General features: G+C 37.0%; 1 protein-coding gene across 3 annotated transcripts in view; it reads left to right on the top strand.

Annotated features, from left to right (window-relative positions):
- The window catches only part of plcl1 (phospholipase C like 1), a 75,477-nt gene that overhangs the window by 16,380 nt on the left and 43,086 nt on the right, over nt 1-16,011 (top strand). The window contains exon 2 of one of the 3 annotated variants that reach the window (XM_058786813.1): nt 5,840-5,888. The exons of 1 other annotated variant lie outside the window; for it this stretch is intronic. In XM_058786813.1, coding sequence (XP_058642796.1) covers nt 5,886-5,888 — 3 coding nt within the window. In that variant the 5' untranslated portion in view covers nt 5,840-5,885. One more of the 3 variants, XM_058786812.1, reaches the window with a different exon arrangement.

Here is a 16,011-nt window from a genome sequence, read left to right as displayed (position 1 = left end):
AATGGCTGCTGAAAATTCAGTTTTGCAATCACAGAAATTAATTACATTTTAAATGATATAATAGGAAATTGTTATTTAAAATTGTAATTATATATATATATATATATATATATATATATATATATTTACTGTATTTTTTAATCAAATAGATAGGCTTGATAATTTGTGCACAAGGGAGTTCTTTTAAAAACATCTTACCAACTTTCTGAATGGTAGTAGTGTGTGTATATAAAATAATTTTTTTTTTAATAGAAATTATTTACTCAGATATCCCTTAAAATTTATCACTAGTGTATTATTATTTTAACTTCTTTGTACCTGTTATTTTGTGCTTGTTTTACACAGTTTCTCCCTGAATTATATTCTATAGATCCTGAATATTGACATTGTATAAAATTGCATTTTTATCCCTTCTGCCATAGTTAGATGACTTTATCACTGGCTCACGCTCTCTTTCTCTCTTTCTCTCTATCTCTCTGTCTTCCATGATGTCGGCATATCATAAACATTTCAGTCATGCTTAGTCACAGTGCAGGCTGATTTATTACATATTTCTGTGTGTCTGCCTGCTCTCTAATCGTCCCGCTCCATCTTAGTCTCTGCCTGTCACTATCTTATTTAATGTGTCTGCACACTCCCTGTCTCTCTCCTTCCCCCTGTCTGTCCGTCCGTCCGCCTCCTTGCCTCGTCTTACTGCCTGGCTGTTGTGTTTACCGCTCTTGATTCATCATCTTTGTGCCTGTGTCCATGTGTCCCCTCCTTCTTCCAGATCCGCCCTTCGCTTCCATTGAAAACGTTTTGTCACATTTAACTTGTGTGTCTTCGATCCTCGAGTGAGTCTGTGTGTTCTCCTGTCATCCATCTCTCTTTCTCTTACACTTTCTCTTGTCACCGCGTCCCATCTGCCATTCCCACTCCTCTATTTTTCTGTGTCCTCTTTGATGTGTCCTTCCTCCTCCTCTTCCTGCTTGCTTCATTTCATTGAGCTGTCTCCCACCTGTCCATCCGTCTCCCTCTTTCACTCTCGCTCTCATTTTCTCTCGCTTTCTCTCTCTTTCTCACCCACTCCCACCATTCCTTCCCTCCTTGGCCTCATTTCTTTTCACAGTTTCATCACTCAGTCATTAATCCTGCTGGCCCCTCTATTAGCGAAGTCTGAGAAATTCTCCTCACAAGCTTTTTCAATCTTATCTTATAGTTACACAATAGAATAAAACATAAAGGTGAATTGTGCCATTTTTGTGGCATTAAAAATAATATTTCTGTCATCATTTACTCACCCTCATGTCATTTCAAACCTATGAAACCTTTTTTTTTTTTTCTGTGAAGCACAAAAGGACAAAATCAAGACTCTTTTGTCTAGACTCCTGCCCATACAATTACAATGAATGTTGATCGATGCTTTCAAGCTTCATGAAGGTCTCCATAAAAGTACAATAAATGCACCATAAAAGTAGTCTAAACAACTTCTCTATATTGTAAATATTGAACACCAAATGTATTTTATTTACTTATCTCTGATGTTAAATGTTAATTGTTTAGACAACTTTTGTATTTGCATATTTTGTGTGTTGCGTGTATACATATTTAACATCATACATTAAGTAAATAAATTACACAAAATATGTAAATGTATTTATAGATAATTAAAAATATAGTGCACAAGTTGTTCTTTATTATGTATAGCACCATATGCATTTATTTACTTGCTGTTAAATATCATTTTTTTTAGACTACTGCTACATTTGTGTGTGTATATATATTCTTTGATATATATAAAAAAAATTACATTTTTTTTAATATAGTCTAGATAACTTGTGAGCTATATTATAATTGTATTTAACACAACACAATATAAATGTATTTATTTGTTTATATATATTTACTGTTAAATATAGTTCTGGTTGTTTAGACTGCTTTTATATTTATACATTTTATTGTTACGTCCCAGATGGAAGGGTCTAGGGTAAGGGAGTAACAGAGAAAAGTAAACATAAAATTGTTTGGGGTGAGTGAGTACCTGTCCCCTGCCCAGCACAACAGACACGTTAAGTTCCAAAATCAAGTGTTTTATTTCCAAAATTTCCAAATGACAAAGCAAAATAGACTTCAGGAGGGGGAAAGGCCAAAACAACGAACAAAATGACCCTCTGACTAGTTAGGGAATAAAACTGTCTAAACTGACAAAACAAAAGAAAATTAACAACAGAAATGTACACTAACTCCCTAACTAAGCAAAAACAAGAAAAAAAGGTTCACAGAAATAACATGGCACCCACCTCCCTACGGCTTTCAACACAAAGAGACACGTAGCGCAACACCAACGCTAATTAATTATTCGTAAGGCTACAATAAGCCGTAACTTGAGTAAGTTTTACACAGTATCAGTCTCTGACTAAACTACAGCACTCTGGAAGTCGCTTCAGTGTGGTAGGCATGTTGAACAACTTTTAAGCTTGCAGCCTCTGCGCAGTAACGAGCGGCGGGTGCGAGTGATCACCTTCCTCTCCTCCGCACCTGGTTGAGCAGCAGTAACACACGGAGAGACACAGAAAGAGAGAGAACAATATTATATAAATAAACCCAGAACATAACATTATATATACAGACAGACAGACAGATAGATACAGTTACCATCAGAATTGTCAAAAATCTCTGGTGCCTCATTAAAAGTTACTTTCTGAGCCAGTTTTCATCCACATTATCAGTTGATATTAGATTCATATATCCCCTTTAACAATAATATTATTCATAATGCTACATGATAACCTCTATATATCTGGTCACATTTGGTGTTGATGAAGAGGTACTTATTGATGTGGCTTTGTTGGGACGCAAGACAAAAATTAGTAATTATTCAAAGGAATGAAAAATGAATATAATCTCTTTCTCCTCCTATCTTTTGTCCTAGCTTTGCCCTTGTCTCTCATGCTCTGACTGTGTCTAGACTTCTTATTAATGTCAACTGGACTGTGCAGCCCACTGTACTAAAATGAGCCTGGAGCATCAGCCAAGAGTAGGTCGTCATTTGTTCTTGGAGGTTCTTTATAAGTACGTTGTGTACACATGCACACTAAGCTTAAGTGTACATTCATGTAAGTTCAGGTTAGTTCGTCCTGAATGCAGTCAGCTAAAACCATGACTTTACATGCAGATGCTCATTTGTTTATTTCTATTTGAAAGTATTGTATGAATGCAAAGTCAGTGTTAGAGTAACACATCACATGCAGATTGAACTGTGCCCTGTCAGCACTTAAATTTCACTGTAGTTTGCCATCTGAACCCCTATGATGCTCTGTTTTTCCACTCACGTATGCTTGTTTACATTTCTGAGAAGATTGTTTTATATGCAATAGCTTTGGTTCACTTATTGAAGGGTCAGCCTTCCTTGAGCTTCGACCTTCAGTTGGGAGCCTTTCCCATAAGCACAATGGCGAGAGAGGAGATCATCCTACTTGTAATGTTCAGATTTACATGATCCACAAAATAAGGGGCAAAAAAAGACCCTGTTATTTTCCCTTTCTATTTCCCTCCTGATCATCATCTTTTCTATTTCAGATGTCATTCTTTTTTTCTCAATAAGGGTCCTATCATGTCAGCATGTCCTGAAGCAATCATTCCTTTTCTTCCATTTTTTTTCTGTTCTTCTTGTTCTCTTCCATCCTTTTTCAATAATCTAAAAAAACCTTTTTCAGCCATGGAAGTGCCTCATTGGCTCTCTTCCGAACCCTGGGGAGCTGCCTACCTAGACAGGATTTTAAGTGTCAAGCTCTTCCAAACACTATAGGCAGCAAAATGATGCTCCCCATTTCTGCCAAAAATGATAGTAGCATCATTTTTCAAAGATAAGGCAATCCCAGAATGCATTGAGCATGATGAGCTCAGGGAAATTTCATCCAAGGTGGTGAGAAGAACAAATTAAATTGCTTTTACAGTCTAATTACAAGTGAACTCGCATGCATGTTCAGCCCCTTTCACATAGTAATACCAGTAAATTGCCGTAAAATTACCAGAACGACTTTACCGGTAAATTCAAAACTGCGCTGTTCACACAGGCAACAGCATTCCGTCTTTTTTCCGGTAAAGCACCATTCACACATCGGTTTTAAATTACCGGTAAATTCTGTGACATTATAAAACGGAAATGACCTCTAAACGGCTGCGCCTCACGGTGTTGTGTTTGTAAACATGGAGGGGTAAACGCGATCAGTGTTTTTGTTGATGTTTTCATTTGTGTGCCAAATGTTCACGTTCATGCTGCTTCTTTTGGCCCAAAGATATCGCACGACTTCAAACACAGCGCGGAGTAAATGCGTCATCTGCATCAGAATGTTATGATTGGCCCAGAGCCGTTGAATTTTGAATTTCAACGGCTCTGGATTGTCCCGGAGTAGACGTCTTACGTCACCGCGTTCTGAACTCGTACGTGCTCATACCGGTAATTTTCCTTCTGCGTTCACACACAGCAGAATTCCGGCAATTTACTGGTAATGTTACAACTTCTCATACCGGTAAATTGCCGGAACGAATTTACTGGTATTTTTGAAAAGGTCCTGTTCACACATGATCTCTTTACGGCAATTTACTGGTAATTTTCCGGAAAAGTCTGTATGTGTGAAAGGGCTTCATGAGTATCAAGTTGCTTACAAAATGCTAATACCAGACTGACAAAGGGTCTGAATGTTTTGCAAATACAATTAAAATGTTTGGGGTCGATTAGATTTTTAAAAATGTTTTTAAAAGAAGTCTTTTATGCTCACTAAAGCTGCATTTATCTGATCAAAAATACAGTAAAAAAAACATTAATAATGTGAAATATTATTTTAATTTAAAACTTTGCAATATTTCTATTTCAATTTATTTTTGGATGTAATTTATTCTTGTGATGGCAAAGCAGCCATTGCTCCCATCATATACATATTTGTAATGTGTTGAGTTTCTCAAGAAACTTTCTTATCAACATTGAAAACAGTTGTGCTGCTTAATATTTTTGTAAAAATCTGTTTCAAGATTTTTTTTTTTTGATAAATGGAAAGAACAGCGTTTTTTTAAAATAGAAATATTTTGCCACATTATAAATGTCTTTACCATCATTTATTTAACATAATTTATTTAATTTGTCCTTGATAAATAAAAGTATTAAACTGTCCCTTCTTTATTTTTAAGGGGCTGTTCACATGGGTGTTCTTGCATTTGCTTTTTGTTTTTAATTGTTTCAAACATGCACTAGATTGATAGCTTTGATCGTTGCAGTGTATCTTACAGTTTTTTTCAGCAGCTCATTGTTCCATTATGTTCCATTCCCTTTTTTAAATGCAAGAACATCCCCTGTTTGAACGGTAGCTGCATATTTGGAATGTAAATATGCTTCTCTTGGGGTTTGGAACAGAGCTTTGATTTTTAATCGTCCTGTTGAGCTTGTTTCCTGAGATGATCTAGCACTTTCTCGCCAATTTCGCACCCTGACTGAGAACCTTATTTTCTCTGTATGTCAGACAGTGAGCTGACCTTCACACCTGAGCAGCGGGTCATGGCTGGCTGCTTACGGACTTCTAGAGAAAGAGGCATTATGGGACTATTTTTAAGAGGAGCTTTTTGTTCCACTGCCTCCACCACTGTCTTCTGCCATCATACAAAAATGATCACTGACAGCTGGTGTACGCAATAATTCGAATGCAATATTTGGCTGGATGTAAGAATTACATCAGTTGCGTATTGATTTTTATAGCACATGCCATCCTTGTAGGCCACGGTAGGTCATCTGTTCACCGGGAGGGACTTTTTTATAAGATGATAAGCATTTGAAAAGGAATAAATTTGCGCTTTGTGTTTCATTTAGGCCGACCGGAGCATCTGTGCACCCATGTGCTGTGGCCCCCATTGCCATGGTAACCATTACCCAGCAGCACTGATGAAAGCATGTCTCCTGCAGACGCCTCTGTAGGTCCTCATTACCTCACCATGTGTGTCTGCCACCGACAGAGAGAGTGTGAGTGAGCATGTCTATGTGCGTAAGAGAGAGAACGAGGTGAAAAGAGAGAGAGAGAAAAAGATCAGGAATATTTATTGCATTTAGAAGAGCAGAAGGGGAAAGAGGGACTTGATTATGGAGCATTGTGCCTCCTTAACCTGAGTGCAGGCATATTTTTTCCCCCTTTTCTGTCTTGCTTATTATTTCTCTTTAAACTGTGTGTATATTTGTGTACCGATGTAATTACTCAGCTGTCAATCATTTGATCTTATTTAGCTAAGCTGATAGTGTTCTCATGATCTTTATAAAATTGTTCTTGCTAGGGAAGTATGTTTGAACTTGAACAAAAATGGACAGGAGCAGGAATGAGGAGGACGCAAAGCATTCCTTTCCTCTCTCCCGGTTTGTCTTTAATCATTTCTCTCAAATGACCTCTTTAATTGCCTCGGACGTCACACTGACAGACCACCCATGGAAAGCTCATGTAGCGTCTGTTGCATATTGCACTGCAAGATAGCACAAGCTTTTTCGTAATGGAAAGCTCCAATCTGATTGAATGACTAAATGCAGTTTGTGAGATTCAGGGTTCAAGGGTTTTCATCAATGTGCAAAGTCATGTTTACAAGTTCCAGGTTATTGGTTTGTTTGGTTTGTGGCATTGAATCTGATGGTTTAACAATTTAGTTTGAGACAAAGAAGCAAGTATACCAGTTTGTTTGTTTGTTTTTTGCTAAGAGTTTTTTTCTTTATTCTCAGAGTTAGATCTGATCAAATCTGATTGACCGCTGTCATTTTTTAAATTTAATTTAAATTTAATTAAATTATAATTTTTTTTTTTAATTAACTAATTTGTCCCAGTTCCCAAAACCTTACACCCTAAGGGTGTTAATGTTGACTAACAATAAAACGGTTAAAAATAGTTTCCATTAATTTAAATAAGGTTGAAATAAAATATAAATAGTAGATGAAAAACTTGCATTTAACAAACTTAAAGGAACATTCCACTTTTTTTGGAAATAGGCTCATTCTCCAACTCCCCCAGAGTTCATAAGTTGAGTTTTACTGTTTTGGAATCTAATCAGCTGATCTCTGGATCTGGCGATAGCACTTTTAGCATAGCTTGGCATAAAGCATCGCCGGTCTTAGTACACGATATAACTACAGAAGAGTCATGTTTTAAATAGGACAAATATCGAAACTCTTTGGTCATTTTTGAACGCGATGCTACTAGTCTAATCGGATTCAATGATCTATGCTAAGCTATGCTAAAAGTGCTATCGCCAGATCCAGAGATCAGCTGAATGGATTCGAAACGGTAAAACTCAACTTATGAACTCTGGAGGAGTTGGAGAATGAGCCTATTTCCAAAAAAAGTGGAGTGTTCCTTTTAAATAAAAATTAGTAATGTTGGGTTGCAGCTAACTGAAGTAAGTTTAAGTACTAAAATGACTAAAACTGAACTAAATAGATATATTTAAAAAATAACGGTGATTTAAATTACTCAAATTTAAATCAAAATGAAAATCAAGATTGACAATATGTAAAAAAGATAATGCAAAATATTAATAAATGCTATAATGGTATATAAATAATACTTAAATAAGTGTTTTCAGTGTTGCCCGACCTGACATTTTTCACTACATAAGACTTTTTAGCAATAGTTCACACAAATAAATCTAACTCTTAGTATTAACACTGTGGTTTGTATGCAAGCAAGAAAACCGAATTATCATCAGAAAGCTTTTACAGAGGATTATTGTGGGATGTTTATGACTGCTCTAGCCTCATGTGGTTTCATGTGCTACAGTTTGAGGTGTGAGGCAGAGAGACAAGAGTTAATAACATATTAACATCTCTATGTGTGTTTGGTGTGTGCTGGCCCAACACCTCTTGTATAGCTGTGAAGGCATCTGCATAGGAAACTGTTGCAAAGCAAAAGCATCAGTAGGTCACTGATGTTATTTGGCACTTTAAAATTCATTACAGTGACAATCGATCTCTTCAGCTAACCCCTAAAACCCAACAAAATAAACTCAATCCTACCTCCTCTCAGCTCATCCATTGGCCTTTGTGCTCAGTACTTTGTTTTTGATACTGCAGAGACAATGGCTCGTTAGCCAATCATACATCCCACAGCGACAGTTGTCATCTCGGGTCGATATGGTTACAGTGATGACCTCACGCTGTGACCGTAATCAACAGGACAAACAAGAGACGATTGGACATTATTATAAACTCACTGAACAAGAAGCCCTTCAGACTTGAACGGTTATTATGAACCCGTCCGATTGGATGTGATTGCACTGGTCTCTGAGGACAGGCGAGTTTATATGTCTGCATGTGTGTGTCTGTTTCTTGAATGGTTTCGCTGATCTGGCTGATTGGTCCTGTGGGTGTACTAGCAGGAAACGGCGCAGGAAAACTCCATGCCAGCTGTGTGAACTAGATTCGTTGAAATCATGCTTGGTTGGAGCAGTGAGATCATGTGAAAGAACATAAGAGAGGGAATTGCAGACGCATAGATGCCTGTGCTCAAGATGTGGCTTAGTGCGCTGCGGGTTAAATAGGGATTTTGAAGAACTCTAAAATCTTGTAGGGATTCTAAGTTTCACCAAAAAAAAGCATGATTAACAGTGTTGAAACCTATTTTCAAGAGAAGGAAAAAAAAAGAAGAGGAATCAAAAATTAATTTAATCTTGTTTAATTTTTCTCAAAGTTTAAATTTAAAATGGCACAAAACCACCATTGAAGACTTTAAAAAAGCAATTACAGTGTAAAAATGTTTCAAATTTGTAAATAAAACAAATATCATTTGAGTAGATTTTACCAAAAAAATAAATAAATAAAAATTAAATAATTAAAAATAATAAATAAATAGTATTTCTACTTCAGAATCCCCTAATTAATGCAATGTTTTACTTGCCATTTCTTTGTAATTTTTTGTGAAATCTAGGGGGCATTCACATGACACAATTTTCAACAACAGCAAAAAAAACAAAAACAAACTGAAAACTTTTTTGATTATTTTTTGGCCGTTCATTTACAAGATGATGCATGCATAATGCAGTATTTTTAGTCCTTTTCACAGATCCATAGGAAAGGGCATCGTTTTGACAACATTCGTCTGTGTGCGAAACTTTTCAAAAATGAAAAGGTTCCCTTTTTAGTACATTGTTGTACCCTTACTATCAATTTCTGAATGTGTGCCTATATATTTGTGTGCATATATATATGTGTGTGTGTGTGTGTGTGTGTGTGTGTATGTATAGAAATAGTGCTGTCAAGGATTAATATTAATACATGTTTATATATTAAAAGAAAAAAAAAAAAAAAAAAAAAAAATATATATATATATGTATATGTGTATGTATGTGTGTGTGTATGTATGTATGTAAATATTTTCAAAATATATACTGTGTGTGTGTGTGTGTTTATACAAATGCACAGTATACATACATGCGTTATGTAAGCAAAAACCTTTATTTTGGGTGTGATTAATCACAGTTAATCGTTTGACATCACTAATTAGTAAGCATTATTTTCATGATTATGAATTTAATCTTTTAATTATGCAACAACATTATTCTCAAAATCCTTTTTCCCCCCCATTAAAATGCTGTCAGATACTGAAGCTGACAATTTTTTCTTTGAATCGAAGGTGCCAGGACGTCATGCCCAGTTTAACCCCTGTCTGTGACCCATGGTTTTTGACATGATGTTGACTTGTATGGGGCTTGTGCAGTCTGCCCTGAAGCACATGGTCTGTGCGGGTTTGTAGAGCCGTCCGGGTTACCGTAGTTTAGATGACACAGTGTGGGAACTCGATGCATTGTGTCTCCCTCTGCCCTGTTCCCACGTCGATCTCTGAGCACTGCTTCCATAAACACACACACATACACACACACTCATACTGTAGATACACATCTGGCTTTGGACTTCAGCTAAACATTGGGCTTTATATGTGTGTGTGAAAAAGAGTTAGAGGATTTCAGCGCGTGCACAGCATGTAGGCGTGAAAAGGCGTGTTCATGTTTTGGTAGCATTACCCCTGATCTGTTAAAATAGGCCATTTTAGCAAATAGCACAGTGTTTAATTACTCAACATGGGCTTACTGTATGTGTATGTGCGTTTACTGTGGAGGTTTGTTTGTGAACTCACCTTTCACAATACATTAAAAAAAAAAAACCACTATGGTATTTTTCATCAAAGAACCCTGGAATACTATGTTAATAAATAATGGGAAAAAATACAGTACATATACAGTGAATTGCTTTTTAATGCATTACACGAATCATCCAATCTGATTCACTAGAATGAAATGGACTTTTCAGTGCTACAGAGAGAACCAATTGGGATGAACCGATTGACTTGAATGAATCAAGCTTCCGGGACTCAAATTAGCCAATCGTTTTTTTAATAAATATATTCGTTTACAAGATTCGTTATGGTTCTATGGGGGACCTGAATAAAACATTTTTACATGATTGTGTATTAAACCACTTTGTTTACATGCGAGTTTGACTACGTGATGGCTGGTGGTTGAGAATAGAATAGTTCATCAGCATCTGTATATGTTTGTCTCTGACGGCCCCCCAGAGCTGTTCTGTCGTTCATTTGTTTATGTGTATTTGTGAGGTTGTGTGAATGACATGTGCAGAGGAGGTCATCTCTCAGAGGAGCGTGAGGCAGAGAGAACAGGAGCGCAGGGCGGGGAAGGATGCTGTGGCTCTCGTATGTTGCATAAGCAGATTATATTATGTAAGAGCTTTTTTTCCCAAAGGGGGACAGACAAATGCTTTTGCTTTCGTTTGTGTGTTGGCTCCTTCCACCATCCTGACTTTCTGCCCCAGTGCCCAGAATACATCTGTATAGTGTTGGGGAGTTGCTAACTAAAAGTAGCAATGATGCTAACTTAACTACATTTTTCAGTAGCTTGTCAGTAGCTCAGCTGCTAAAAATAGTTGAGCTTTTACAATAACGAGCTACTTTTGACAAAAAGTAGCATTGTGGCGTGACAAAATGCTACATCACTGTTAAATTATTTCAGCTGACTGAACCGAGTCAGTAATTGAATGTCCTGAAATGTTCTCTCCTAAATGTAACTTTGGGAAGTCTAATTCATTTGTTTTGAATCTGTTCCTTTTGTCATTTACCAATTAACAAAAATCAATAAAAATTCAATGAAAGGTATTTATGCTGTTGTTCACCTTGTTTTTAGGCATTTGTTTGTTTTATTTCATTATTTAATTGGTTAGTTAGTTACTACACACCTTTTTGACCATAATTAAATAATTATTTTACCATGTAGCCTAAATACAATGCAGTTGATAAAAAAAAAAAAAAAATGCTCACACAGGCTCAATTTATTTGACTAGAAATACAGTAAAAACAGTAATGTTGTGAAATATTATATAAAATGTATTTTATACACATGATTGTCACATGATCCTTCAGAAATCATTCTAGTATGCTGATTTGGTGCTCAAGAAACCTTTATTATTATTGTGCTGCTTAATATTTGTTTGAAACATATGATATTTTTTCAGGATTCTTTGAATAGTATAGAAGATCAGCATTTATTGGAAATAAACTGAGGGGGAATAAAAGAAACATACTCTTGCATTCAACTGCTTTTATTTCCAATTTTCAATTTCTTAATTTCTCCTTTATGGCTTTTGAACAAACATGAAAAACCCTTTCCCCAAACCTTTGCGCTGTGCCGTATGTATGCGTGTGTGTATATATAGCGACTTTATCACTACTTTGTGACTGGTGATTCAAGGCTATTATTTCAGTAGCCTTGCCAACGTTGGTGTTTGTGCTGTCTGTGTGTGTGAGGTTATATCTGTATGCTCTGTCAGAAAGCATAGGTTTGAGTTTCACAGCAGGGTACCACTGCTCGCTGCCGCTCCTCATCTCTTCAATCCTTCCTTGCAGCAATGCTATTCAACATCCACTGTGGACCTGCATTCGTGTGCTATATTGAGCAGCAGAGATATCTGCTTCCGTCCCACTCACACACTCCTCTATACATAGGCATGGATATTCCACCCTCATGTTCTTCAGTACTCATCCACAGAGTTTCCCTCACCTTTCACTTGCTTTGTTCCCACTGATCGATAAAATACATGCAGTGTGCTTCATAAAGCCTCAACAACATAATCCATTTTAGTACAGACTGTTTCAAGAGTTGCAATTAGATGAATATGCAGTGAAGTATGGTACACTTTTAGATTAACTCTTCAGTAGGCTTCACACCACAGAGTTGCACACTCGAAGCTGCACTGTGTCTTTTTATGATATTTTTTTAAATGCATGTGTTGTCTAGTAACTTAATATCATGTAAATAGTGCACTGTGCCATTTCAGCATTCTCAAAGCTCTTCCTCTGTTTTGTCCTCTGTAGAAGATTAGATCGATTGCTCAGTTACACAGTTGATTAACTTGTTTTTGCATTGAAGCTCATTTGTTTTAGATCAATAAGTCTAAGCAACTCAATTAATCAAGATGAAAATTGGCAGTCTCTTTTAACTTTGGCCACTTTTGTGTCCCAAGTTTGGGGTTGGTAAGTTTTTTTAAATTTAAATTTGCGCTCAACAATGCTGCATTTATTCAAAAGTACAGTAAAATACTAGCATTGTGAAATATTATTGCAATTTAAAATGACTATTTTCTATTTTAATAGATTTTAAATGTAATTTATTCCTTTTAATGGCTGCTAAAAATTCAGCTTTGCCATTACTCCTGTCTTCTGTGTCATATGATCCTTCAGAAATCATTCTTATATGCTGATTTGGTGTTCAAGAAACATTTTTATTATTATCAATGTTGAAAACAGTTGATGTTTTTGTAGAAAACACGATCTTGTTCTTGTTGATCTTGTGTCGTGATGAATAGAATATATCAGCATTTGTTTGGATTTTTTTCTTTACTGTCACTTTTGACCACAAACTTTTGAACAGTAGTATATATATCAGCTGTTAGTAGACAAATTAATCTAGTAAGAATGCGAAACTAGTGTTTCTGAGTTTGTTTTATAAACCTTTATAGGACCGAAAGTGCCCATATAGTCGCATAAACACCCAGCAGTGAATTGCACGTATGTTCTGAATTAGAATCCATCTGATGAAATCACTGGTATGTTTGAGCGTATAGTTCATATTTCAACACGCTCCCCTGTCCTTTTGCATTGCCCTGATGATGATTGTTTCTCTGAACCATGCATGCTCCGCTGACCTCTTCCCTTTGGCAATCTTTCTGCCCTCAATTTTCATCTTGATGTTTGCCAAAGCTGGAAAATAATGACATCAGTCATAATCTCTGCCCTTCCCCTCCCTGCTCCATTTCTTTTTTTGTTGTGTTTATGCCTTTGTATATCTGCTTATCAATCAGGGCAACTCCCCTTTCTCTCTTTTGTCCCTTTCTCTTGATCTTTTATACCCAAAGTCCTTTTTATAAAGAGTCAGTTCACTCAACGGCCATCTTGGTAACTCCCCCAGGCGATGGTTTCCAGTTATGCGAGTAAAGTTATCGACCAAAATATAACCAAAACCTCGCATTTCAATAACCCATGACAACTCATCAGTTATTATCATCAACTTTTTAGCTAACCTTCATGAAAGAAGATATTTTGTGTCTGTACAATGCTATTTTGAACCCCCAAGTTAAAATGTTCTACAACACATCTTGTTTTGTGTTCCACTGAAGAAATTAAAGGGATAGTTATTAAATTGTCATTAATTACTCACCCTCATGTCGTTCCAAACCCATAAGACTTTCATTCATCTTCAGAACACAAATTAAGATATTCTTGATGAAATCCGAGAGCTTTCTGACCCTGCATAGACAGCAGTACAACTGAAATGTTCCTACATTGTGATAAGTTGACTTAACTTAAAAAAACAATTGAGGAAACCTGTTGCCTTAACTTTTTTTTAAAATTATTATTTAATTAATAATTTTAAGATCATGTGACCCTTCGACAGTGTTGCACGCGTAGTCCTTCGCTTTGCTCACTCTGTCAAATATTATATAATCCTGTCAGTAAATTTCGAACCACTCTGCATTTGACCCATCATGAGTACTTCAACAGTCAAAGACAGTCAGAAAAGAGAGATTGAGCAATCGCCAAAAAATTAAAAATTCAAAGATTCCACCATCTCCAGTGAGGATCTCGACGGTGCTATCGCTAACGGTATCAAGCTAGCACTGCGTGACCTGCGTGTGGACAAACTAGTGACCAACAATTCTGTTAAAGAGCTAAGAGCGGAGCTTGAGGCACTAGCTAGCGCGGCGAAGCAGACGCGTGACCGGGTCGATTCTGTTCAAGCAGCTGCACGTGAGGATAGGAGGACAGTCACGGACTTAAGAAATCAGCTGGAGCAACTCACTGAGAAGATGACGGACATTGAGGATAGGAGCAGGAGAAATAACGTATGACTGGTGGGGTTGCTGGAGGGGTCGGAGGGCTCCGATGCAGCTGGCTTCCTCAGAGCTAATCTTTCCAAGTGGATCCCTTGCCTAAAAGACGGTGACATCGAGATTGACCGGGCGCAACGCGTGTATGACGGAAGGAAAAACTCCAATCGGCCTCGTACTCTCATCTTCCGTGTACGAAGATGGCACAACAGATCGGCGATCCTGAAGGGTGCTCTGCAGGCATATCCGGTGAGATGTGCACAGAACAATGTCACGCTGCTGTTTTTTCCTGACTTTAGTCCAGCCGCAACTACCAAGAGAAAGAGCTTTAATCCAGTCTTGAAGAAGATGACAGCACCTGGTCTCCAGCCCTTTCTCACCTATCCAGTGGTAATTAAACTACGGCACAAAGGTGAGCAGATGATGTTCGACTCTCCTCAGAAAGCAGAGGATTTTATCAGCTCACTGTCACAGAAGAAGACATATGCTGCAGCTCTGCAAAGCAACGGGAAAACAGCGGCCACCATCTCCATCTCTTCGGTGGTCAAAACTTAATGACCATGATGGAGGCGATTCCAGCTGCCCAAGAGAGGATAATAACAAGGTGGACATGGACACTTGCTGAATCCCCTTTTTTTTTTCCCCCTCTCTCTCTGTCTCTCCTCCTGGGATATTGTTCCTATTTATCTGGCACAACTGTCTCTTTACTGGTAAGACTAACCTTTTTTTAAAATGTTTTTTGGAGGGGTCTAATGGAGAGTAGGTACAATAATTTTTGACTATGTGGGCCTTTTGGGGACATGTCTTGCGTTGAAGTGGACCGGTCACTTATCATCACCATTTTTTGTTGCTCAATCAGACCTACCTTCTCGGTAATGTGTGGTCTGAGTTGTTTCTTGTTTATAGTTGTTTGTTATTCCTGTTTCTGTGTTGGTTTTTATTTTTTACAACAGACATTCATACTTTTATTTTACCTTATTTCTAAAAGGATTTTTCATCTAGGTGTTTTGGTATCTAGAATGCACACCAGCGTTTACATGTTACTTACAGAATGGGAGTGCTTTTGCTTTTCTTCATTTACTGAATACAATCAATTATGAATATTCAATGCATACTCTAAATATTTTATCATTGAATGTGAATCACCTAAATTCTGCTGTGAAACGTACTCGTGAATTTAGAATATTAACACTGTAAATCGATTTCCTGTGCGCTGATACAAGAGACACATTTAAAACGTTTCCAGAATAAATATTATAAATTGGCAGCCTTCTCCTGCACTCTTAATAAAACTAAGGGGGTGCTTATCCTTGTTAACAGGAAGTTACATTTAACAATTGAACATACCGGAAGTGATGAGGAGGGTAGATTTGTTTTTATGTTTTGTAAAATACATAATAGGTTAGCATTGGTCTCTATTTACGGTCTGAATGAGACAGACAGTGCATTCTTTACAATATTTCCAAAACACTACTTGGACTGATTGCCCATTAGTGGTGGGTGGTGATTTTAATGCTGTTGTAAATCCTGCTTTGGATAAATCTGAAAACAGTCAATCCATCTTCTAAATTACTGAATAAATTTATCACTGATCTCAACTTAATCGATCTTTGGAGAATTCA

This window comes from Onychostoma macrolepis, chromosome 09, assembly GCF_012432095.1.
Source record: "Onychostoma macrolepis isolate SWU-2019 chromosome 09, ASM1243209v1, whole genome shotgun sequence".
Taxonomy (NCBI): Eukaryota; Metazoa; Chordata; class Actinopteri; order Cypriniformes; family Cyprinidae; genus Onychostoma; species Onychostoma macrolepis.
Note: the sequence above shows the minus strand (reverse complement) of the source record. Positions and strands in the feature narration are given on the sequence as shown.